The 25,040-nt window shown below is 40.6% G+C and overlaps 1 protein-coding gene across 2 annotated transcripts in view; it reads left to right on the top strand.

The window, feature by feature from the left end:
- Positions 1-25,040, top strand: part of AP3B1 (adaptor related protein complex 3 subunit beta 1) — a 1,155,804-nt gene that overhangs the window by 810,320 nt on the left and 320,444 nt on the right. For both annotated transcript variants that reach the window (XM_053701376.1, XM_053701377.1), the window contains exon 20: positions 24,766-24,916. In XM_053701376.1, the coding sequence (XP_053557351.1) occupies positions 24,766-24,916 (151 nt within the window). The remainder of the gene's footprint in view (positions 1-24,765; positions 24,917-25,040) is intronic.

Here is a 25,040-nt window from a genome sequence, read left to right on the forward strand (position 1 = left end):
TGACCCGTGGACTGACTACACTTAACAAGAGAAAACATAATTTATGCTTACCTGATAAATTTATTTCTCTTGTAGTGTAGTCAGTCCACGGCCCGCCCTGTCTTTAAGGCAGACCTAAATTTTAATTAAACTCCAGTCACCACTGCACCCTATGGTTTCTCCTTTCTCGTCTGCTTTGGTCGAATGACTGAATATGACATGTGAGGGGAGGAGCTATGTAGCAGCTCTGCTGGGTGATCCTCTTGCAGCTTCCTGTTAGGAAGAGATATATTCCATAAGTAATGGATGACCCGTGGACTGACTACACTACATGAGAAATAAATTTATCAGGTAAGCATAAATTATGTTTTCCACAGGTCCATGTGAGGGATAGCATCCTCTCAAACCAGGTGAGCTGTCCTGCTGCCGGACAGATAAATATTGAGGTAAGTGCCAGTTTTATTTTTCTATGTAGCAGGGAAAAATTTGGCATTTATTCAGCTGAAACGCTGCAGGGGGACGTTTTTTATTATTCCTGTCAGGGTGCAGGTTTTTATGACAGTTTTTGCAGACACACTTAGTGGAGGAGTTATTTATTTTATTGATGGCTCAGTGAGGATCCGTTTTTAGTAACAGATTATGTACTTTTTTGGGGGGTTTTATTGTTTGTTTTTAAGCCTGTTTTTCAAGAAAGTTTTTTTATTTAAAAAAAAAAGGCTTTTTTGTCAGCTGTAGGGCCGCCCCTTTTAGGGAGGTTCTGATTCTGTGTTGTCAGAGTTTTTTTTGGCGCTTTTTTTCACTTCCTGTAAGAGTTAGGTGCCTATATTTCAGATGGCTCTGCTATTTAGAAGGCTTCTTGCTGTTTTTGCTTCTCTGGAAATCCATATTGTAAACGGGATCGTTTTTTTCCTCAGTTTGCTGCGGGTTGCAGGACAGGTAGGGCATCTCAGTAATTCTGCTGAGGTGTAGAGTGTTGCCTGGGGTATGTTTTCTTGATTTGGTAAATTTAAAGGGAACATTTATTTAAGATCTTTTTTTGGTTCCGTATTATATCCTTTGTTAAAAGATAAAAAAAAAAGTTTTTTTTTTTTAATTTGCTTCTTTTTGTATTATGGATCAGGAGGCTGTGCATGATGTTACCTGTAGCTTATGTTTTGATGCCCAGGTGAAACCCCCAGTTCCTTTTTGTTCATGTATTGAAAGAACTTATAGAAAGACTTTTTGACCCTGAGCCATCATTAGCTAAGGCGGATGCTGTTCAGGATCCTCCTTTTTCAGATGTGCCGCAGCTTTCTCCTCAAGTGTCCCAATCCTAATCATTTGCACATGCAGTGCCCTGTGTTTTCTCTCATGCTGGAGTTATTTTGCAAGATATTACTGCCCAGGTATCTTCTGCGGGTATCTGAGGCGCTGTCTGCTTTTCCCATGCTGCAGGGAAAACGCAAAAGGAATTTTAAAGAAACAGTAAGTAAGGTTTCTGATCCTGAGGTGTCTAATCAAAGTCTTTTCTCTCAGAAGTCTGATTTTTGTGCATCTGAGGGTGAAATTTCGGATTCAGGCAGTATAATTCCTTCTACTGATGCTAAAGTTGTGTCCTTCAGATTTAAGCTGGAACACCTCCGCTTGTTACTTAAGGAGGCTTTGGCTACCTTGGATGACTCTGAAACTACCATCGTTGTTAACCCTAAGAAGTCTAGTAAGCTGAACAAGTATTTTGATGTGCCCTCTGCGGTGGAGGTTTTTCCGGTTCCAGACCGTGCTTCTGAGATTATTGCACGGGAGTGGGAGAGACCTGATATTCCTTTTTCTCCATCTCCTATTATTAAAGAAAATGTATGTTCACCAAGGTCTTCAATGGCAGCCTGCGGTGTGTATTGCTACTGTTACCAGCGTTGCAGTTTACTGGTTTGATGCTTTGTCTGATTCTATTCCGACAGATACTCCTCTTGAGGAGATCCAGGACAGGATTAAGGCTCTTAAATGTCTGGTTTTGTGGTTCTAGCTCACAGAGCCCTTTGGTTAAAATCCTGGTCTGCGGACGTTTCTTCTAAATTTAAGTTATTAGCTATTCCCTACAAGGGTAAGACCTTGTTTGGGCCTGGTTTGGCTGAAATGTTTTCAGATATCTTCCTCAGGATAAGAAGAATAAGCAGAAAGGGTGTCAGAGTAATTTTCGTTCCTATTGTAACTTTAGAGGTAAACTCTCCTCCTCTTCCAAGCAGGAAACTATTTGTCTTCCTGGAAGTCTGGTCAGTCTTGGAACAAGGGGAAACAGTCTAAGAAGCCTGCGGCTGACTCCAAGTCAGCATGAAGGGTCGGCCCCCGATCCAGGAACGGATCTAGTAGGGGGCAGGCTTTCTCAATTTGCTCAGGCTTGGATACGAGATGTCCCAGATCTGTGGGCCGTGGAAATTGTATCTCAGGGGTACAAGATAGAATTTAAGACTTTTCCTCCCAGAGGTAGGTTTCTTCTCTCAAGATTATCTGTAGACCAGATAAAGAGAGAGGCGTTCTTAAATTGTATTAAGGATCTTTCTTTCATGTAATTAACAAGAGTCCATGAGCTAGTGACGTATGGGATATACATTCCTACCAGGAGGGGCAAAGTTTCCCAAACCTTAAAATGCCTATAAATACACCCCTCACCACACCCACAAATCAGTTTTACAAACTTTGCCTCCAAGGGAGGTGGTGAAGTAAGTTTTGTTCCTTTTGGCCATCTCTTCTGCTAGAAGAGTTTCTGAATTATCTGCTCTTTCTTATGAGTCTCCTTTTCTGATTTTTCATCAGGATAAGGCGGTGTTGCGAACTTCTTTTGAATTTTTACCTAAAGTTGTGAATTCCAACAACATTAGTAGAGAAATTGTGGTTCCTTCATTATGTCCTAATCCTAAGAATTCTAAGGAGAAATCGTTGCATTCTTTGGATGTTGTTAGAGCTTTGAAATATTATGTTGAAGCTACGAAATCTTTCCGTAAGACTTCTAGTCTATTTGTTATCTTTTCCGGTTCTAGGAAAGGCCAGAAAGCTTCTGCCATTTCTTTGGCATCTTGGTTGAAATCTTTAATTCATCTTGCCTATGTTGAGTCGGGTAAAATTCCGCCTCAGAGAATTACAGCTCATTCTACTAGGTCAGTATCTACTTCCTGGGCGTTTAGGAATGAAGCTTCGGTTGACCAGATCTGCAAAGCAGCAACTTGGTCCTCTTTGCATACTTTTACTAAATTCTACCATTTTGATGTATTTTCTTCTTCTGAAGCAGTTTTTGGTAGAAAAGTTCTTCAGGCAGCGGTTTCAGTTTGAATCTTCTGCTTATGTTTTTCGTTAAACTTTATTTTGGGTGTGGATTATTTTCAGCAGGAATTGGCTGTCTTTATTTTATCCCTCCCTCTCTAGTGACTCTTGTGTGGAAAGATCCACATCTTGGGTAGTCATTATCCCATACGTCACTAGCTCATGGACTCTTGTTAATTACATGAAAGAAAACATAATTTATGTAAGAACTTACCTGATAAATTCATTTCTTTCATATTAACAAGAGTCCATGAGGCCCACCCTTTTTTGTGGTGGTTATGATTTTTTTTTTTGTATAAAGCACAATTATTCCAATTCCTTATTTTATATGCTTCGCACTTTGTTTCTTATCACCCCACTTCTTGGCTATTCGTTAAACTGATTTGTGGGTGTGGTGAGGGGTGTATTTATAGGCATTTTAAGGTTTGGGAAACTTTGCCCCTCCTGGTAGGAATGTATATCCCATACGTCACTAGCTCATGGACTCTTGTTAATATGAAAGAAATGAATTTATCAGGTAAGTTCTTACATAAATTATGTTTTTTGCCCTGGGAGTTATAGTTCCAGTTCCTCCGCAGGAACAGGGTCTGGGATTTTATTCAAATCTGTTTGTGGTTTCCAAGAAAGAGGGGACTTTCAGACCTATTTTAGACCTAAAGTGTTTAAACAAGTTCCTCAGTGTACCGTCCTTCAAGATGGAGACTATACATTCCATTCTTCCTTTGATTCAAGAGGGTAAGTTTATGACAACCATAGACTTAAAGGATGCGTACCTTCATGTTCCCATTCACCGGGATCATCAGAAGTTTCTAAGGTTTGCTTTCTTAGACAATCCCAGTGTGTGGCTCTTCCTTTCGGCCTTGCCAAAGCTCCCAGAATTTTCTCAAATTTCCTGGGGGCTCTTTTGGCAGTGAACCGGTCTTGGGGCATTGCTTTTGCGCCTTATCTGGAGGACATTCTTGTTCAGGCGCCCTATTTTAAACAAGCAAACTCTCATATGGGGATCTTGTTGTCTTTTCTTTGCTGCCACGGTTGGAAGGTAAATCTGGGAAAGAGTTCTCCAATTCCAGCCACAAGAGTAGTGTTTTTAGGGACCATAATAGACTCCCTACTAATAAAGATATTTCTGACAGGGCAATGGAATGGGAACTATGCCTGGCTACAAGGGACTCTCTTCTGTGGTGGTTGTCTCAGGATTACCTCTCCCAGGGAACTTGCTTTCGCAGACCTTCCTGGGTGATAGTGACCACGGATGCCAGCCTTCTAGGTTGGGGAGCAATTTGGGGGTCATTGAAGACTCAGGGTCTTTGGACTCGGGAGAAATCAGTTCTCTCTATAAACATTCTAGAACTGAGAGCGATTTTCAATGCTCTACTGGCCTGGCCTCAGCTAGCCTTAGCCCGGTTTATCAGGTTCCAGTCGGACAACTTCACTTCAGTGACGTACATCAACCTAATAATAATGCTAAGCTTCTGAGGTACAGCTCAAGGTCAAGGGATCCACAGGCTTTCTTGATAGATGCTCTGGCGGTTCCTTGGAATTTCATTCTAGCATACATATTTCCTCCTTTCGCTCTCCTGTCATTGCTCGGATTAAGCAGGAGAGGGTGTTGGTGATTCTCATAGTGCTGGCGTGGCCTTGCAGGATCTGGTATGCAGATCTAGTGGAAATGTCGTCTCTACCTCCGTGGAGACTCCCTTTGAGGAAGGACCTTCTACTTCAGGGTCCTTTTCTTCATCCAAATCTCGTTTCTCTGAAGCTGACTGCTTGGAGATTGAACGCTTGATTTTTATCTGAGCGTGAATCCGTAATTGAGACCATGATTCAGGCTCGTAAGCCTGTGACAAGAAAGATTTACTATAAGATATGGCGTAAATATCTGTATTGGTGCTTACCTGATAAATGTATTTCTTTCCGGATATGGTGAGTCCACGGCCCCGTCCTTTATTTCAAGACAGTTATTTTTTACTAACCCTCAGACACCTCTACACCTTGTGTTACTCCTTTTTTCTCTTGCAAGGTGTATCCAGTCCACGGATTCATCCTTACTTGTGGGATATTCTCATTCCCTACAGGAAGTGGCAAAGAGAACACACAGCAGAGCTGTCCATATAGTTCCCCCTCTGACTCCGCCCTCCAGTCATTCTCTTTGCCGCTCTAACAAGTAGCATCTCCACGGGAGGGTAAAGTGAATGTGGTGTTAGAATTGTAGTTTTTTATATCTTCAATCAAAAGTTTGTTATTTTTAAATAGTGCCGGTTTGTACTATTTACTCTCTAGCAGGAAGTGATGAAGAATTCTGCTGAGAGGAAAATGATTTTAGCATGTTGTAACTAAAATCCACTGCTGTTCCCACATAGGACTGAGGAGTACCAGAAAACTTCAGTTGGGGGGAACAGTTTGCAGGCTTGACTGCTATAAGGTATGTTCAGTCATCTTTTTCTAGTCAAGACTTAGTAATGCTAGAAGACTGACAAGAATCCCCATGTGGGGAAGGTAAGCCATATTCTGAGACTCAGTATAGAAGGAAGGCTTAATTAACAGGGCTCAATGACTGGTGGACACTGTTAAAGGGCAATCGATTATTTATGATGAAAATATAATCATTATACAAGTTCTTATCAATTTTGGAGTGTTATTTGGGGTTTTATTCCACATGGCAGAATTTTAGACACCTAATTAGGGTTTTGAAGGCCTCACAACTCCGGAGTGGAGAGGGAGGGGGCCTAAATTTCGCGCCTCAGTTGCGCAGTTCATATTGCAGACAGCTTCATGCTGCTTCACGTGGAGGGTCCTAAGACTACTTGAGGACTTCATAGAGGCTTATTTCTCATCAAACTAATCTCCAGGGGCAAGGTAGGGCCATGTTGTGGCATGGTGCTGTAGTTTGCTAATCGGTTATCATCTTTAGGTTGCTCCGGTTCGGGCATTAAGGGGTTAATTGGCTTGATATTTGCTGTGCAATCATTCCAAAGCATTAAGATAGTGTGGTGAAAATTTCAGAAAGATTGGATCATTTTTGAAAATTTAGTAAAAAAGTGTGCGCTTTTATTATTTAAAGGCACAGTACTGTTTTTTCTCAAATTGTATTTTTCAGTCTTTGAGTGCTGTCTGTCTGTTTAACATGTCTGAGCCTACAGATAGACGTTGCTCTATGTGTTTAGTAGCCATGGTGGAACCCCCTTTACATTTGTGTTTTAAGTGTGCTAATGTATCTATGCATTTTAAAGATAACGTTGTTTCACTTAAAAATGTAGCCCAAGATGATTCTTTAACAGAAGGTAACGAGGATAGCCCACCTTCCTCTCCCCATGTGTCGACACCAGTTACGCCCGCGCAAGCGATGTCTAGTACCTCTAGCGCATTGGCCCCTATTACATTACAACAATTAGCAGCAGTCATGGATAATTCCCTTGTGGCATTTTTATCCAAACTGCCAGTTTTTCCTAAAAAGCGTGATAGCTCAGTTTTAAGAACAGAGTATGAGCAATCAGAAGCTTTGGAAGGTTTATTTGTGGTACCCTCACAACACTCCGAAGTGACGGTGAGGGATGTGCTGTCCGAGGGAGAAATTTCTGATACAGGAAAGGTTTCTCAGCGGGCAGAATCAGATTCCTTAGCGTTTAAATGTAAGCTGGAACACCTCCGCGTGCTGCTTAAGGAGGTATTAGCTACGCTGGACGATTGCGACCCCATGGTGGTCCCAGAGAAATTGTGTAAAATGGACAAATTCCTAGAAGTCCCTGTATACACTGATGCGTTTCCGATCCCGAAGAGGGTGGCGGATATTGTGGATAGGGAGTGGGAGAGACCAGGTGTACCCTTTGTTCCCTTCCCTATCTTTAAGAAAATGTTCCCTATAACTGATCCCAGGCGGGACGCATGGCAGACGATCCCTAAGGTAGAGGGGGCAATTTCAACACTTGCCAAGCGCACAACCATGCCAATTGAAGACAGTTGTGCTTTCAAAGATCCTATGGATAAAAAATTAGAAAGTTTACTAAAGAAAATATTTGTTCAGCAAGGTTTCCTTCTCCAACCTATCGCCTGCATTATTCCTGTGACTACTGCAGCGGCTTTCTGGTTTGAGGCGCTGGAGGAGTCGCTCCAGACGGAGACCTCATATGACGAAATTATGGATAGAATTAAGGCTCTAAAGCTGGCTAATTCTTTTATAACAGATGCCGCTTTGCAATTAGCTAAGTTAGCAGCGAAAAATTTTGGTTTTGCCATCATGGCGCGCAGAGCGCTCTGGCTTAAATCATGGTCGGCCGATGTGTTGTCTAAAACTAAGTTACTGAATATCCCTTTCAAGGGAAAGACCCTTTTCGGGCCCGAGTTGAAAGAGATTATTTCGGATATCACTGGGGTAAAGGGCCATGCCCTCCCGCAAGATAGGCCTTTTAAGGCTAAAAACAAGGCTAATTTTCGTTCCTTTCGCAACTTCAGGAGCGGTCCTGCTTCAACCTCTGCGACCGCAAAGCAAGAGGGTAACTCTCCACAGCCCAAGGCAACCTGGAAGCCTTTGCAGGGCTGGAACAAGGGTAAACAGGCCAAGAAGCCTGCAGCTGCTACTAAGACAGCATGAAGGGGTAGCCCCCGATCCGGGACCGGATCTGGTAGGGGGCAGACTCTCTCTCTTTGCTCAGGCTTGGGCAAGAGATGTTCCCGATCCCTGGGCATTAGAGATAGTTGCTCAGGGATATCTTCTAGAATTCAAGGACTTTCCTCCAACGGGAAGGTTCCACATTTCTCGTCTGTCTACAGACCAGACAAAGAAAGAGGTGTTCTTACGCTGTGTAGAAGATCTAATCAAGATGGGAGTGATATGTCCAGTTCCAATTACAGAACAAGGACTGGGTTTTTACTCAAACCGGTTTGTGGTTCCCAAAAAGGAAGGAACTTTCAGACCAATCCTGGATCTAAAAATTCTAAACAAATTCCTCAGAGTTCCATCCTTCAAGATGGAGACAATTCGGACAATCTTACCGATGATCCAGGAAGGTCAATACTTGACTACCGTGGATCTAAAGGATGCGTACCTTCATATTCCTATCCACAAAGATCACCATCAGTTCCTAAGGTTCGCCTTTCTGGACAAGCATTACCAGTTCGTGGCCCTTCCCTTCGCGTTGGCCACCGCTCCAAGAATTTTCACAAAGGTGCTAGGGTCCCTTCTAGCGGTATTAAGACATTGCTGTAGGGCATTGCTGTAGCACCCTATCTGGACGACATCTTAATACAGGCGTCGTCTTTTCCCAGAGCCAAGGCTCATACGGATATTGTTCTGGCCTTCCTAAGGTCTCACGGGAGATAGGTGAACACCGAAAAAAGTTCTCTGTCCCCGCTCACAAGGGTTCCCTTCCTGGGAACATTAATAGACTCGGTAGAAATGAAAATATTTCTGACTGAGGTCAGAAAGTTAAAGCTTCTAAGCACTTGCCGAGCTCTTCATTCCATTCCTCGGCCGTCTGTAGCTCAGAGCATGGAGGTAATCGGATTAATGGTAGCAGCAATGGACGTAGTGCCTTTTGCTCGAATTCATCTCAGGCCACTGCAATTATGCATGCTCAAACAGTGGAATGGGGATTATGCAGATTTGTCTCCTCAAATCCAACTGGACCAGAAAACCAGGGATTCTCTTCTCTGGTGGTTGTCTCAGGATCACCTGCCTCAGGGAATGTGCTTCCGCAGACCGGAGTGGATCATCGTAACGACCAACGCCAGTCTGTTAGGCTGGGGCTCGGTCTGGGGTTCCCTGAAAGCTCAGGGCCTATGGTCTCAGGAAGAGTCTCTTCTCCCGATAAACATTTTGGAGCTGAGAGCGATATTCAATACGCTCCAGGCTTGGCCTCAGCTAGCGGCGGCCAAGTTCATCAGATTTCAGTCGGACAACATCACGACTGTAGCAGACATCAATCATCAGCGAGGAACAAAGAGTTCCTTAGCGATGAAGGAAGTAACCAAAATAATCAGGTGGGCGGAGGATCACTCTTGCCACCTATCTGCAATTCACATCCCAGGAGTAGACAACTGGGAAGCGGATTTCCTAAGTCGTCAGACTTTTCCCCCGGGGAGTGGGAACTCCACCCGGAGGTATTTGCTCAGCTGACTCAGCTTTGGGGCATTCCAGAGTTGGATCTGATGGCATCCCGTCAGAACACCAAACTTCCTCTTTACAGTTCCAGGTCCAGGGACCCCAAGGCGGCATTGATAGATACTCTAGTAGCGCCTTGGTCCTTCAATCTGGCTTATGTCTTTCCACCGTTTCCCCTTCTTCCTCGGCTGATAGCCAGAATCAAACAGGAGAAGGCCTCGGTAATTCTGATAGCGCCTGCGTGGTCACGCAGGACTTGGTATGCAGACCTAGTGGACATGTCATCTGTTCCACCATGGACACTGCCAATGAGGCAGGATCTTCTAATACAGAGCCCGTTCAAGCATCCAAACCTAGTTTCTCTGCAGCTGACTGCTTGGAGATTGAACGCTTAATTCTATCCAAGAGTGGGTTCTCTGAATCAGTCATAGATACTCTGATCCAGGCTAGATAACCTGTCACCAGGAAAATTTACCATAAGATATGGCGGAAATATCTTTGCTGGTGTGAATCCAAGGGTTACTCGTGGAGTAAAATTAGGATTCCAAGGATATTGTCTTTTCTCCAAGAAGGATTGGAGAAAGGTTTATCAGCTAGTTCCTTAAAGGGGCAGATATCCGCTCTGTCTATCCTTTTACACAAGCGTCTGGCTGAAGTACCAGATGTTCAGGCGTTTGCACAGGCGTTAGTTAGAATCAAGCCTGTCTATAAACCTGTGGCTCCTTACATTCCATAGATATTAAGTTATTATCTTGGAAAGTTTTGTTTTTGGTAGCTATATCTTCTGCTCCAAGAGTTTCTGAATTGTCTGCTTTGCAGTGTAATTCACCCTATCTGGTGTTCCATGCAGATAAGGTAGTTTTATGTACCAAACCTGGTTTTCTTCCTAAAGTTGTTTCTAATAAGAACATTAACCAGGAAATCATTGTTCCTTCCCTGTGTCCTAATCCAGCTTCTAAGAAGGAACGGCTTTTACACAATCTTGATGTGGTTTGTGCTTTGAAATTCTATTTACAAGCAACTAAGGATTTCAGACAAAAATCATCTTTGTTTGTTGTTTATTCTGGTAAGAGGAGAGGTCAGAAAGCGACTGCTACCTCTTTCCTTCTGGTTGAAAAGCATCATCCGATTGGCTTATGAGACTGCTGGGCAGCAGCCTCCTGAACGAATTACAGCTCATTCCACCAGAGCTGTGGCTTCCACTTGGGCCTTCAAGAATGAGGCTTCTGTTGAACAGATTTGTAAGGCAGCGACTTGGTCTTCACTGCATACTTTTGCCAAATTTTACAAATTCAATACTTTTGCTTCTTCGGAGGCTATTTTTGGGAGAAAGGTTTTGCAAGCAGTGGTGCCTTCCGTTTAGGTTACCTGTCTTGTTCCCTCCCTTCATCCGTGTCCTAAAGTTTTGGTATTGGTATCCCACAAGTAAGGATGAATCCGTGGACTGGATACACCTTGCAAGAGAAAACAGAATTTATGCTTACCTGATAAATTACTTTCTCTTGCGGTGTATCCACTCCACGGCCCGCCCTGGCAATTAAGTCAGGTTCAAATTTATTGTTTAAACTACAGTCACCACTGCACCCTATGGTTTCTCCTTTCTTTCATGTAATTAGCAAGAGTCCATGAGCTAGTGACGTATGGGATATACATTCCTACCAGGAGGGGCAAAGTTTCCCAAACCTTAAAATGCCTATAAATACACCCCTCACCACACCCACAATTCAGTTTTACAAACTTTGCCTCCGATGGAGGTGGTGAAGTAAGTTTGTGCTAGATTCTACGTTGATATGCGCTCCGCAGCAGGTTGGAGCCCGGTTTTCCTCTCAGCGTGCAGTGAATGTCAGAGGGATGTGAGGAGAGTATTGCCTATTTGAATGCAGTGATCTCCTTCTACGGGGTCTATTTCATAGGTTCTCTGTTATCGGTCGTAGAGATTCATCTCTTACCTCCCTTTTCAGATCGACGATATACTCTTATATATACCATTACCTCTGCTGATTCTCGTTTCAGTACTGGTTTGGCTTTCTACAAACATGTAGATGAGTGTCCTGGGGTAAGTAAATCTTATTTTCTGTGACACTCTAAGCTATGGTTGGGCACTTTGTTTATAAAGTTCTAAATATATGTATTCAAACATTTATTTGCCTTGACTCAGAATGTTCAACATTCCTTATTTTTCAGACAGTCAGTTTCATATTTGGGATAAATGCATTTGTTTCAATTCAATTTGACTTTTTCCCTGTGGGCTGTTAGGCTCGCGGGGGGCAGAAAATGCTTCATTTTATTGCGTCATTCTTGGCGCGGACTTTTTTGGCGCAAAAATTTTTTTCTGTTTCCGGCGTCATACGTGTCGCCGGAAGTTGCGTCATTTTTTGACTTTTTTTTTTTTTTTTTGCGTCAAAAATGTCGGCGTTCCGGATGTGGCGTCATTTTTGGCGCCAAAAGCATTTAGGCGCCAAATAATGTGGGCGTCTTTTTTGGCGCTAAAAAATATGGGCGTCATTTTTGTCTCCACATTATTTAAGTCTCATTATTTATTGCTTCTGGTTGCTAGAAGCTTGTTCACTGGCATTTTTTTCCCATTCCTGAAACTGTCATTTAAGGAATTTGATCAATTTTGCTTTATATGTTGTTTTTTTCTTTTACATATTGCAAGATGTTCCACGTTGCAACTGAGTCAGAAGATACTTCAGGAAAATCACTGCCTAGTGCTGGAGCTACCAAGCTAAGTGTATCTGCTATAAACTTTTGGTATCTGTTTCTCCAGCTGTTGTTTGTATTGCATGTCATGTCAAACTTATTAATGCAGATAAAATTTCCTTTTGTACTGTTACATTACCTGTTGCTGTTCCGTCAACATCTAATTTTCAGAGTGTTCCTGATAACATAAGAGATTTTATTTTTTAAATCCTTTAAGAAGGCTATGTCTGTTATTTCTCCTTCTAGTATACATAAAAGTCTTTTAAAACTTCTCTTTTTTCAGATGAATTTTTAAATGAACATCATCATTCTGATACTGATAATGGTTCTTCTGGTTCAGAGGTTTCTGTCTCAGAGGTTGATGCTGATAAATCTTTGTATTTGTTCAAGATGGAATTTATTCGTTCTTTACTTAAAGAAGTATTATTTGCATTAGAAATAGAGGATTCTGGTCCTCTTGATACTAAATGTAAGCGTTTAAATAAGGTTTTTAAATCTCCTGTAGTTATTCCAGAAGTGTTTAATCTCCCTGATGCTATTTCTGAAGTAATTTCCAGGGAATGGAATAATTTGGGTAATTTATTTATTCCTTCTAGACGTTTAAGCAATTATATCCTGTGCCATCTGACAGATTAGAGTTTTTTGGGACAAAAATCCCTAAGGTTATGGGGCTGTCTCTACTCCTGCTAATGTACTACTATTCCTACGGCAGATAGTACTTCATTTAAGGATCCTTTAGATAGGAAAATTGAATCCTTTCTAAGAAAAGCTTACTTATGTTCAGGTAATCTTCTTAGACCTGCTATATTTTTAGCGGATGTTGCTGCAGCTTTAGCTTTTTGGTTAGAAGCTTTAGCGCAACAAGTAACAGATCATAATTTTATAGCATTATTATTATTCTATAACATGCTAATAATTTTATTGGTGATACCATCTTTTGATATCATTAGAGTTGATGTCAGGTATATGTCTCTAGCTATTTTAGCTAGAAAAGCTTTATGGATTAAACTTGGAATGCTGATATGTCTTCTAAGTCAACTTTGCTTTCCCTTTCTTTCCAGGGTAAATAATCATTTTCGTTCCTTTCCTCACAACAAGGAACAAAAGCCTGATCCTTCATCCTCAGGAGCGGTATCAGTTTGGAAACTATTTCCAGTTTGGAATATATCCAAGCCTTATAGAAACCTATAGCCAGCTCCTAAGTACCTATGAAGGTGCGGCCCTTATTCCAGCTCAGCTGGTATGGGGCAGATTACGTTTTCTTCAAAGAAATTTGGATCAATTCCGTTCTCAATCTCTGGTTTCAGAACATTGTTTCAGAAAGGTACAGAATTGGCTTCAAGTTAAGGCCTTCCTGCTAAGAGATTTTTTTCTTTCCCGTGTCCCAGTTAACACAGCAAGGCTCAGCATGTCTGAAATGTGTTTCAGATCTAGAGTTGGCTGGAGTAATTATGCCAGTTCCAGTTCTGGAACAGGGGCTGGGGTTTTATTTTATCTCTTCATTGTACCAAAGAAGGTCAATTCCTTCAGTCCAGTTCCGGATCTATCATTATTGAATCGTTATGTTAGGATACCAACATTCAAGATGGTTACTGTAGGACTATCCTGCCTTTTGTTTAGCAAGGGCATTATATGTCTACAATAGATTTACAGGATGTGTATCTGCATATTCCGATTCATCCAGATCACTTTTAGTGTCTGAGATTCTCTTTTTAGACAAGCATTACCAGTTTTGTGGCTCTACCGTTTGGCCTAGCCTCAGTTCCAAGAATTTTTTTCAAAGGTTCTCGGTGCCCTTCTTTCTGTAATCAGAGAACAGGGTTTTGGTATTTCCTTTTTTGGACGATATCTTGGTACTTGCTCAGTCTTCTCATTTTCGAAGAATCTCATACGAATCGACTTGTGTTGTTTCTTCAAGTTCATGGTTGGAGGATCAATTTACCAATCAGTTCATTGATTCCTCAGACAAGGGTAACCTTTTTAGGTTTCTAGATAGATTCAGTGTCTATGACTCTGTCCTTGTCAGACAAGAGAAGTTTAACATTGATATCAGCTTGTCAAAACCTTCAGTCACAATCATTCCCTTTGGTAGCCTTATGCATGGAAATGTTAGGTCTTAGGACTGCCGCATCAGATGCGATCTCCTTTGCTCGTTTTCACATGCGACCTCTTCAGCTCTGTATGCTGAACCAATGGTGCAGGGATTACTCAAAGATATCTCAATTAATATCTTTAAACCGATTTTACGACACTCTCTGACATGGTGGACAGATCACCATCGTTTAGTTCAGGGGGCTTCTTTGTTCTTCTGACCTGGACTATAATCTCAAAAGATGCAAGTCTTACAGGTTGGGGAGCTGTGTGGGGGTATCTGACGGCACAAGGGGTTTGGGAATCTCAGGAGGTGAGATTTCCGATCAATATTTTGGAACTCCGTGCAATTTTCAGAGCTCTTCAGTCTTGGCCTCTTCTGAAGAGAGAGTTGTTCATTTGTTTTCAGATAGACAATGTCACAACTGTGGCATACATCAATCATCAAGGAGGGACTCACAGTCCTCTGGCTATGAAAGAAGTATCTCAAATTTTGGTTTGGGCGGAATCCAGCTCCTGTCTAATCTCTGCGGTTCATATCCCAGGTATGGACAATTGGAAAGCGGATTATCTCAGTCGCCAAACGTTGCACTTGGGCGAATGGTCTCTTCACCCAGAGGTATTTCCTCAGATTGTTCAAATGTGGGAACTCCCAGAAATAGATCTGATGGCTTCTCATCTAAACAAGAAACTTCCCTGGTATCTGTCCGGATCCCGGGATCCTCGGGCGGAGGCAGTGGATGCATTTTTCACTTCCTTGGAAGTATCATCCTGCCTATATCTTTCCGCCTCTAGTTTTTCTTCCAAGAGTAATCTCCAAGATTCTGAAGGAATGCTCGTTTGTTCTGCTGGTAGCTCCGGCATGGCCTCACAGGTTTTGGTATGCGGATCTGGTCCGGATGGCCTCTTGCCAACCGTGGACTCTTCCGTTAAGACCAGACCTTCTGTCGCAAGGTCCTTTTTTCCATCAGGATCTGAAATCCTTAAATTTAAAGGTATGGAGTTTGAACGCTTGATTCTGGGTCAAAGAGGTTTCTCTGACTCTGTGATTAATACTATGTTACAGGCGCGTAAATCTGTATCTAGAGAGATACAGTCTGGAAGACTTATATTTCTTGGTGTCTTTCTCATCATTTTTTGGCATTCTTTTAGAATACCGAGAATTTTACAGTTTCTTCAGGATGGTTTAGATAAGGGTTTGTCCGCAAGTTCCTTGAAAGGTCAAATCTCTGCTCTTTCTGTTCTTTTTCATAGAAAGATTGCTATTCTTCCTGATATTCATTGTTTTGTACAAGCTTTGGTTCGTATAAAACCTGTCATTAAGTCAATTTCTCCTCTTTGGAGTTTGAATTTGGTTCTGGGGGCTCTTCAAGTTCCTCTGTTTGAACCTATGCATTCATTGGACATTAAATTACTTTCTTGGAAAGTTTTGTTCCTTTTGGCAATCTCTTCTGCCAGAAGAGTTTCTGAATTATCTGCTCTTTCTTGTGAGTCTCCTTTTCTGATTTTTCATCAGGATAAGGCGGTGTTGCGAACTTCTTTTGATTTTTTTACCTAAAGTTGTGAATTCCAACAACATTAGTAGAGAATTTGTGGTTCCTTCATTATGTCCTAATCCTAAGAATTCTAGGGAGAAATCGTTGCATTCTTTGGATGTTGTTAGAGCTTTGAAATATTATGTTGAAGCTACTAAGTCTTTCCGTAAGACTTCTAGTTTATTTGTTATCTTTTCCGGTTCTAGAAAAGGCCAGAAAGCTTCTGCCATTTCTTTGGCATCTTGGTTGAAATCTTTATTTCATCATGCTTATGTCGAGTCGGGTAAAACTCCGCCTCTAAGGATTACAGTTCATTCTACTAGTTCAGTTTCTACTTCCTGGGCGTTTAGGAATGAAGCTTCGATTGATCAGATTTGCAAAGCAGCAACTTGGTCCTCTTTGCATACTTTTTCTAAATTCTACCTATTCTATTCTATTTTGATGTGTTTTCTTCTTCTGAAGCAGTTTTTGGTAGAAAAGTACTTCTGGCAGTGGTTTCAGTTTGAATCTTCTGCTTATGTTTTTCATTAAACTTTATTTTGGGTGTGGATTATTTTCAGCAGGAATTGGCTGTCTTTATTTTATCCCTCCCTCTCTAGTGACTCTTGTGTGGAAAGATCCACATCTTGGGTAGTCATTATCCCATACGTCACTAGCTCATGGACTCTTGCTAATTACATGAAAGAAAACATAATTTATGTAAGAACTTACCTGATAAATTCATTTCTTTCATATCAGCAAGAGTCCATGAGGCCCGCCCTTTTTTGTGGTGGTTATGATTTTTTTGTATAAAGCACAATTATTCCAATTCCTTATTTTATATGCTTTCGCACTTTTTTCTTATCACCCCACTTCTTGGCTATTCGTTAAACTGAATTGTGGGTGTGGTGAGGGGTGTATTTATAGGCATTTTAAGGTTTGGGAAACTTTGCCCCTCCTGGTAGGAATGTATATCCCATACGTCACTAGCTCATGGACTCTTGCTAATATGAAAGAAATGAATTTATCAGGTAAGTTCTTACATAAATTATGTTTTTTCTCCTAACCGTCGGTCGAATGACTGGGGGGGCGGAGCCAAAGGGGGAGCTATATGGACAGCTTTGCTGTGTGTTCTCTTTGCCACTTCCTGTAGGGAATGAGAATATCCCACAAGTAAGGATGAATCCGTGGCCTGGATACACCGCAAGAGAAAGTAATTTATCAGGTAAGCATAAATTCTGTTTTTCTCCATTTCCCTTCAGTCGAATGACTGGGGGTTGTGGAAAGAGAAGTGATACTTAACAGCTTTGCTGTGGTGCTCTTTGCCACCTCCTGCTGGCCAGGAGTGATACTTCCAACAGTAATTGATGAAGCCGTGGACTCACCATATCCGGAAAGAAATGCATTTATCAGGTAAGCATAAAATATTTTTAAGGCTTTTCTGATAAATTAATTTCTTTCATGATGTTGAGAGTCTATGAACTATTACTCTTCTCTACAACTACGCTGCCAGGGACTCAGATCTAGCAGTGCCAGACGTGTCCCCCTGCTTAAGCCAGTACATGTCTGGGCCCGTCTGAAGTATGCTAGAGAGCATTTGGATGATCCAGAAGCAGATTGGGAGAATGTCATATGGTCAGATGAAACCAAAGTAGAACTGTTTGGTAGAAACACAACTTGTCGTATTTGGAGGAGAGAGAACACCATACCTACTGTGAAGCATGGGGGTGGCAACATCGTGCTTTGGGGCTGTTTCTCTGCAAAGGGAACAGGACGACTGATCCGTGTACATGAAAGAATGAATGGGGCCATGTATCGTGAGATTTTGAGTGCAAACCTCCTTCCATCAGCAAGGTCATTGAAGATGAAATGTGGCTGGGTCTTTCAGCATGACAATGATCCCAAATACACTGCCCGGGCAACGAAGGAGTGGCTTCGTAAGAAGCATTTCAAGGTCCTGGAGTGGCCTAGCCAGTCTCCAGATCTCAACCCCATAGAAAACCTTTGGAGGGAGTTGAAAGTCTGTGTTGCCAAGCGACAGCCCCAAAACATCACTGCTCTAGAGGAGATCTGCATGCAGGAATGGGCCAACATACCAGCAGCAGTGTGTGACAACCTTGTGAAGACTTACAGAAAACGTTTGACCTCTGTCATTGCCAACAAAGGATATATAACAAAGTATTGAGATGAACTTTTGATATTGACCAAATATTTATTTTCCACCATAATTTGCAAATAAATTCTTTCCAATTCAGACAATGTGATTGTCTGGATTTGTTTCCACATTTTGTCTCTCATAGTTGAGGTATACCTATGATGAAAATTACAGGCCTCTCTCATCTTCTTAAGTGGGAGAACTTGCACAATTGGTGGCTGACTAAATACTTTTTTTTCCCCCACTGTAAGGGTGGGGTCTCGGGGATTCTCACTACCTTGAGAGAAATTAATTTAAGCATAAAATTATGCCTTCTTTCATGCAGGTGGTGAGAGTCCACTATCCATCTTTTTTTCACTGAGAAATTAAATCCACAACCCCTTTTTTTCCTCTCTTTTTAAATGCATTTAAAATAAATCAAACAAGCAAAAAAGGAACCGACAGCTGTCTGAAGAACCTTTCTACCAAAGAAGCAAAACACATAAAATGGTAGAATTTTGTAAAAGTATGCAAAGAACACTAAGTAGCTGCCTTACAAATCTGATCAACTGAAACTTCGTTCTTGAAATCCCAAAAAGTGGCAACTGACCTAGTGTAAGCAATCCGCTGCGGGGGAGGCTGACCTGCCTCCAAGTAAGCCTTGTGAATCAAAAGTTTAAACCAAGAGGCCAAAGAAACAGCAGAAGCTTTCTGACCCTTCCTAGGACCCTGAAGCATTCTTAGGATTAGGGCACAAATAAGGAACAACTATCTCTCTGCTGAACTTGTCTGAAGAAACAACTTTAGGCAAAAAACCAAATGGAGTCCGTAAAACAGCCTTATCCTGTTTAAAAATCAGAAAACAAGGATCACAAGAAAGAGCAGATAACCCAGAAACTCTTCTTTAAAAAAAAATAGCCAAAAGAAATAGTTTAATATCCATCATATGCATATGTTGAAAAGGAGGTGCCTGCAAAACCCTAAACACCAAGTTAAGGTTCCATTGAGGAGAAATTGGCTTGATTAAAGGTTTAATACGACCCAGAGCCTGAAGAAAACTATTAATATCAGGAAGATTAGCAATCTTTCTGTAGAACAAAACTGAAAGAACAGTGATCTGCCCCTTCAGAGAACGGGCAGATGAACCCTTATCCAGACCATCCTGCAAGAACTGCAAAATCCTTGAAATTCTGAAAGATTGCCAGGAAAAACTATGATCTATACACCAAGAAATATAAAGGCCTTCCAGACCTTGTGATGATTTCTTTTAGTTACAGGCTTACAACCCTGAATTAAGTTTTCAATTACAGAATCGGAGAAAACCATATTCTAAGGACAAAACATTTAATTTCTATGCCATCAAATTCAGAGACTTGTGATCCGGATAGAAAAACGGACCTTGAGACATAAGGTCTGACCGCAGAGGAGGAGGGCAGCTGGATATCTGAATCAGACCCGCATGCCAAATCCTATGAGGCCATACTGGGGCAATCATGATTACTGATGACTTCTCTCGGCTTAGCTTGGAAATTACTAAATGAAAAGACTGAGCTAGTACCAAAATATCGTCCAAATAAGGAAACACCGCAATACCGTTATCTCTGATTACAGATAGAAGGGCACCGAGTACCTTCGAAAAGATTCTTGGAGCTGTTGCTAAGCCAAATGGAAGAGCAACAAACTGGTAATGCTTGTCTAGAAAAGAGAATCTCAGAAACCGATAGTGGTCTGGATGAATCGGAATGTATAGATACACATCCTGTAAGTCTATTGAGAACATGTAATGACCTTGCTGAACAAAAGGCAGAATAGTCCTTATAGTCACCATCTTAAAAGTTGGGACCCTTACAAATTGATTAAAAAACTTCAGATCCAGAACTGGTCTGACAAAGGTTTCCTTCTTCGGGACAATGAATAAATTTGAGTAAAAACCCAGACCCTGTTCCAGAAGCGGAACTGGTACAATTACCCCTGAAAGCTCTAGATCTGAAACACACTTCAGAAAGGCCTGAGCTTTCACAGGATTTGTTGTAACATGAGAGAAAAAAATCTTCTCACAGGAGGTCTTATTCTGAAACCTGTTCGATACCCCTGAGAGACAATATTCTGAATCGAATGATTCTGAACGGAACCTGCCCAAACATCTTGAAATAATTTCAATCTGCCCCCTACCAGCAGAACTGGATTGAGGGCTGAAACCTTCATGCAGTCTTAGGGGCTGGCTTTGGTTTCTTATAAGGCTTGGATTTATTCCAACTCGAAGATGGCGTCCAATTGGAGCCAGAGTCCTTAGGGGAAGGAGTGGTTTTCTGTTCTCTATTCTGACGAAAGGAACGAAACCGATTAGAAGCTTTAGATTTACCCTTAGACTTTTTATCTTGGGGCAAAAAAACTCCCTTCCCCCCAGTAATAGTGGAAATGATAGAATCCAACTGGGAACCAAACAAATTATTACCCTGGAATGATAGAGATAGTAACCTAGATTTAGATACCATGTCAGCATTCCATGATTTGAGCCATAAAGCTCCTCTAGCTAAAATAGCTAAAGACATAGATTTAACATTAATCTTGATGATATCAAAAATAGCATCACAGATAAAATGATTAGCATGTTGAAGCAAACGAACAATGCTATGTAAATCAGATTCTTTTTCCCCATGTGCTAAGCTATCCAACCAAAAAGTTGATGCAGCCGCAACATCAGCCATAGAAATGGCAGGTCTGAGAATATAGCCAGAATGTTAATAAGCTTTCCTTAGATAAGATTCAATTAGGGACTTTTTCCCAAAACTCTACGCTTACAACAGATACACTTTGCTTTGGTAGAACTGTGTTCAGGCAGAATGGTTCCTACATCAGCTTCTGAGCATAGAGAAGGCAAGGAGCATAAAGGAAGAGGGGAAATCTAAAACTAAAAAAATTTTGGTGCCAAGAATGACGCATGACGCAAAAGGCAGTTGTAAAACTTTTTGGAGCAAACAAACATCCAGAAATGACGCAACTCGCGTCATAACAATTTCACACCAAACAACCTAGCGTCAACTAAGATGCAGGAAATGACTAACTTGCGTCATTACAGATGCACATTCGCGACAAAAAATTCTCGCGACAAAAATGTTTTTTTACGTTTTTAAAGAAAAAATAAGTCAAATTGGAAAAAGACTATACCCCAGGTAAGACAAACTTCCTAAAACATAATTCCCATAATGAAACTGCCAGACTGCAAAGGGAAATACACATAGACCTGACTCATGGCAAATATTAGTAAAATACATATATTTAAAACTTTATAATAATACATAAAGCGCCGAACCATAGCTGAGAGTGTCTTAAATAATGATACATACTTACTGAAAGAAACCCATCTACATATAGCAGATAGCCAAACCAGTACTGAAAAAGTATCAGCAGAGCTAATGGTATATAAGAGTATATCATCAATCTGAAAATGGAGGTAGGAGATAAATCCCTACGACCGATAACAGAGAACCCTTGAAAAGATTTCCCGCAAGGGAAACAATAAAAAAATCAATAGGTGATACTCTCTTCACATCCCTCTTACAAACACTGTACTCTGAAAGGAATTGGGCTTCAGAATGCTTAGAAGCGCTTATCATTAGAAAAAAACAAAAAAAAATCAAGTACAAACTTACTTCACCACCTCCATAGGAGGCAAAGTTTGTGAAACTGAATTGTGGGTGTGGTGGGAGGTGTATTTATAGGCATTTTGAGATTTGGGAAACTTTTCCCCTCCTGGTAGGATTTTATATCCCATAAGTCACTAGCTCATGGACTCTTGCCAATTCCATGAAAGAAAAAAACTTCTAGCAAAGCACGCCTCTTGTAATCTGGCCCTAGTTGTGATACAACATTAAAGGGACATTAAAATGTTTTTGTGCAGTGTATGCTTCTATCTCTTTTAATGTGTATTACATGCAAGCCAGACAATTTTTTTTATAAATATTTGTTTTTAATAGGGTTTGAAAGTATTTTAACAATGACTGAGAAGCAAAATATTTACAGATATACAAAAACCCAAAGAAGATACATATACAGTATAACTTATAGTGGTGTCAAAGATTATAAAAGAAGAATAGAAAGCAAGTCCGGAGAAACAATACTTCTTAGGGGAAAAATAAAATGTTACCAATATAGACTTGACAGATATATTATCATATTGGAGATCAATCTTAAGCAAACCAGACATTTTTTTGTGTACAGAAAATGTATATGTTGAGTTTATATTGCAGTTTTTTATTATGCTTTAAAATTAAAATTTGAATTCTTGCTCAAAACATCCCTACAGAAAGTACTGCCCAAATTTATTATTAAGAATACTAATAAATGTACTTATTGTGTGTCCATATGTCCTCAAAGGAACTATAAGTCTTACCCCAGAGGTCCAAGTATGTTAATTTAATTTGCATCTGGAAGTGGGCATTTTAAATTAACATGTAGCACAGATATGAAGATCATCTTTCCCTGCAACTGTGGACTTAATCTGTGGGAAAGGCGTTAGACAACAGTTCCATGGCTTTCTGGATTCGTTTTTTTTTTTTCCAAAATCCATTTTATTTATTTTGGTAAATCTTGATATAAAAGTGATTTTCTTTAAATTTTACACCCCTCCTCCTACAGGCATAATCTCATCCCTCCTTAGGGTACTTACTCAGGAGGGTCACTGAGAAGGTTTCCCTGGCAAACTAGTGCGTCTGGGGTTTATCATGTATAATCTTGTTCCTGATACAACTTGTACTTCTAGTAGGGGGCTCATACAGTTATACCAGCTTCTCTCATCACCTGTTGACAGTGGTCTGGTTGTTGAGAAGTCCAAGGAAGCCCCTGGTGCCTTCATTGTTGAGTTTGCAGAGGTCTCTAGGGAGTTTCATGCTCTCTGTAAATACCCTCAGGTTCTCTTCCTCCTTTATGCACTGACATATTTATATCTGCTCACTGCACTTTATCACACGTACCCATGGTCTGTCCTACTCTTAAATACATGGACCAGGCACAATACATGGACCAGGCACAGTCCCACTCTTACACACACGCACACAAGCACTCTACATTGCTCTAAGTCTCTCTCCCACCTTTTCACACTCATTTGCTGTCAATATTTCCACCCAATTATACACACAGCTAAACTCAAACCCATGTGTAAACCCCCCAGGTACCCTTCCACCCATTTACATCTCCCCAGACACCCACCAAAGCCTAAAATGTTGGGCTGTGCTAGTAGTAGAGTGTAGAAGACATTGGGCTCCATTTTTTCGTGAGCAAACATGAAATGCTAGTTAAGTAGCAGTGGTCTTAAGGCTGCTATTTAACTTTTCCACCACCAAAAGTGTGGCAGACTTCAATCACCCTGATCAAATCAATTGGGATGATTGACAGCCCCCGCTCACACACAAGCAGGGGCGGCATTGTGCAAGCAGCGGCTTGAACAATGTTAAATGCGGGCAGTTGATGCTTGGTGGACGAGGTTCATGGATAGTGAACCTTGTCTGCCTGTCAGTTGATAAATGGAGCAATTTTCTCTTAAAAATGTATGTACCTTTTAAGGAAATTTATATTTTTATAGGGTTAAATGGTGTCTAGCTATGTGATTATGAAAGCATATACATGTTTGCTATCTATGTGCTTAGTAGGCAGGGGGCATTCTAAATTACCACTTTTGTGTTTCCCTTAACCACTATAGTATTCAGTAATAGTAGCAAGAGTAATATGTGAAGATCGTACATTAAATGCATATTCGTTGGTGGGTATTTCTTTATATGAAGACCTATTCTGGATTTGAATTGAAAACTATATTACTTTTATGCGCTTGAAATGAGGTATGTGGAGTAGAGTGGCCTTGTCACCCAGGTAATGGTGATTTTGTGGTTAGCAAGAAGAGATTTAACTTTAATGGAGATTATTGCATTTATTAACACCTCTTCCTGATGTATTACATTATGTCTTAATCCAACAAATATAGGTAAACAAAGTGATCAGATAAAAGATTAATTGGTGCTGAAAATAACAGTATATAGTTTTCCTATGTACATGTAACTCTTCCCCATGATTATAAAAACAAGGCTATGGCTGTTTTTCACAACAAACAGTCCTGAGAATTTTTCTCGAAAGTTGGCTTTCTAATATTTCAGATTACCCAGCAATTATTATTGCCTCCCTAGAATACATCAGACCCTCTCCAATATTAGTCCTTTCCTATGGTCTTTTGGGCCATGCTATTTAATATTGTAGATCTGGGATTAATCTGTCCTGTTTATATTTCCCCCTTATTATTGATATTTTATCGTTCTGATGGGTAGTTGAAGTTAAATAAAGCTGCACACATAAGCAGCATATCACAGAAGGATAACTGGACTTATAGTAACATTGTTTACCCATTTTCCCACTGTCTGGTGTCACCCATAGGAAGCCCTTGTGCTAAGGAGAAAGAATGTAAAGTAGCCGCATACCTGGGTGGCAGAAGTAACGGATATGAGAAGGGACATATCCTACACATCTTGTTATAGGCAGATTTTAGAATGAGGAGATGTGGTCAAGGCTTAGCAAAGATATAGAATTTTCTTCAGTTGGGTTGAAGGGATAGACAACACCTTCTGATTTTTTTTTCTGGAGGCCTGCAATAACATACAGATATGTGGCAGGGTTAGGTTTGATAGGTCTGCCATGTGCACTTTCAATTTTCAGATTTAAGAAACCCACAATTTTCAGATTTAAATTACTGTAAATGGGGGTAAAATAAGTAATGAAAGTATATTACAAAAAAATGTTTTTTTTAACTACACCTGAGTGTATATTAAAATATTAAAGCATTTGCTGCCTTTTTTTTAAGATTTTCTTTTTTTCAGTTGACATTGGTAAACAGTTATATAATTTAGTAACACGTACTCTGAAAATGACCTCTGCAGTTGTTGAATTTAGTTATTGTTTTATTTCTTTAGTGACTCTCAAGATGAAAAGAAAGAAAAAGCTTTTGAAGATTCTAATTCATCATCCTCAGCTGATTCGTCTGATGAATCCTCTGAATCAAGCTCAGAATCTGAAGAAAGTGCTTCAGAACCAGCAGTACCTAAAAACGTTACAAATAATAAGGTATGGTAAAAGTACTATGATAATATTGCATATCTCTTTATTCTTTGTTTATGTACAATAAGGGATTCCTTTATATTTTAATAGGACATTATAGTTCAAATCAAAATTGATATAACTTCCTAAA

Source organism: Bombina bombina, chromosome 2 (genome assembly GCF_027579735.1).
Source record: "Bombina bombina isolate aBomBom1 chromosome 2, aBomBom1.pri, whole genome shotgun sequence".
Lineage (NCBI taxonomy): Eukaryota > Metazoa > Chordata > Amphibia > Anura > Bombinatoridae > Bombina > Bombina bombina.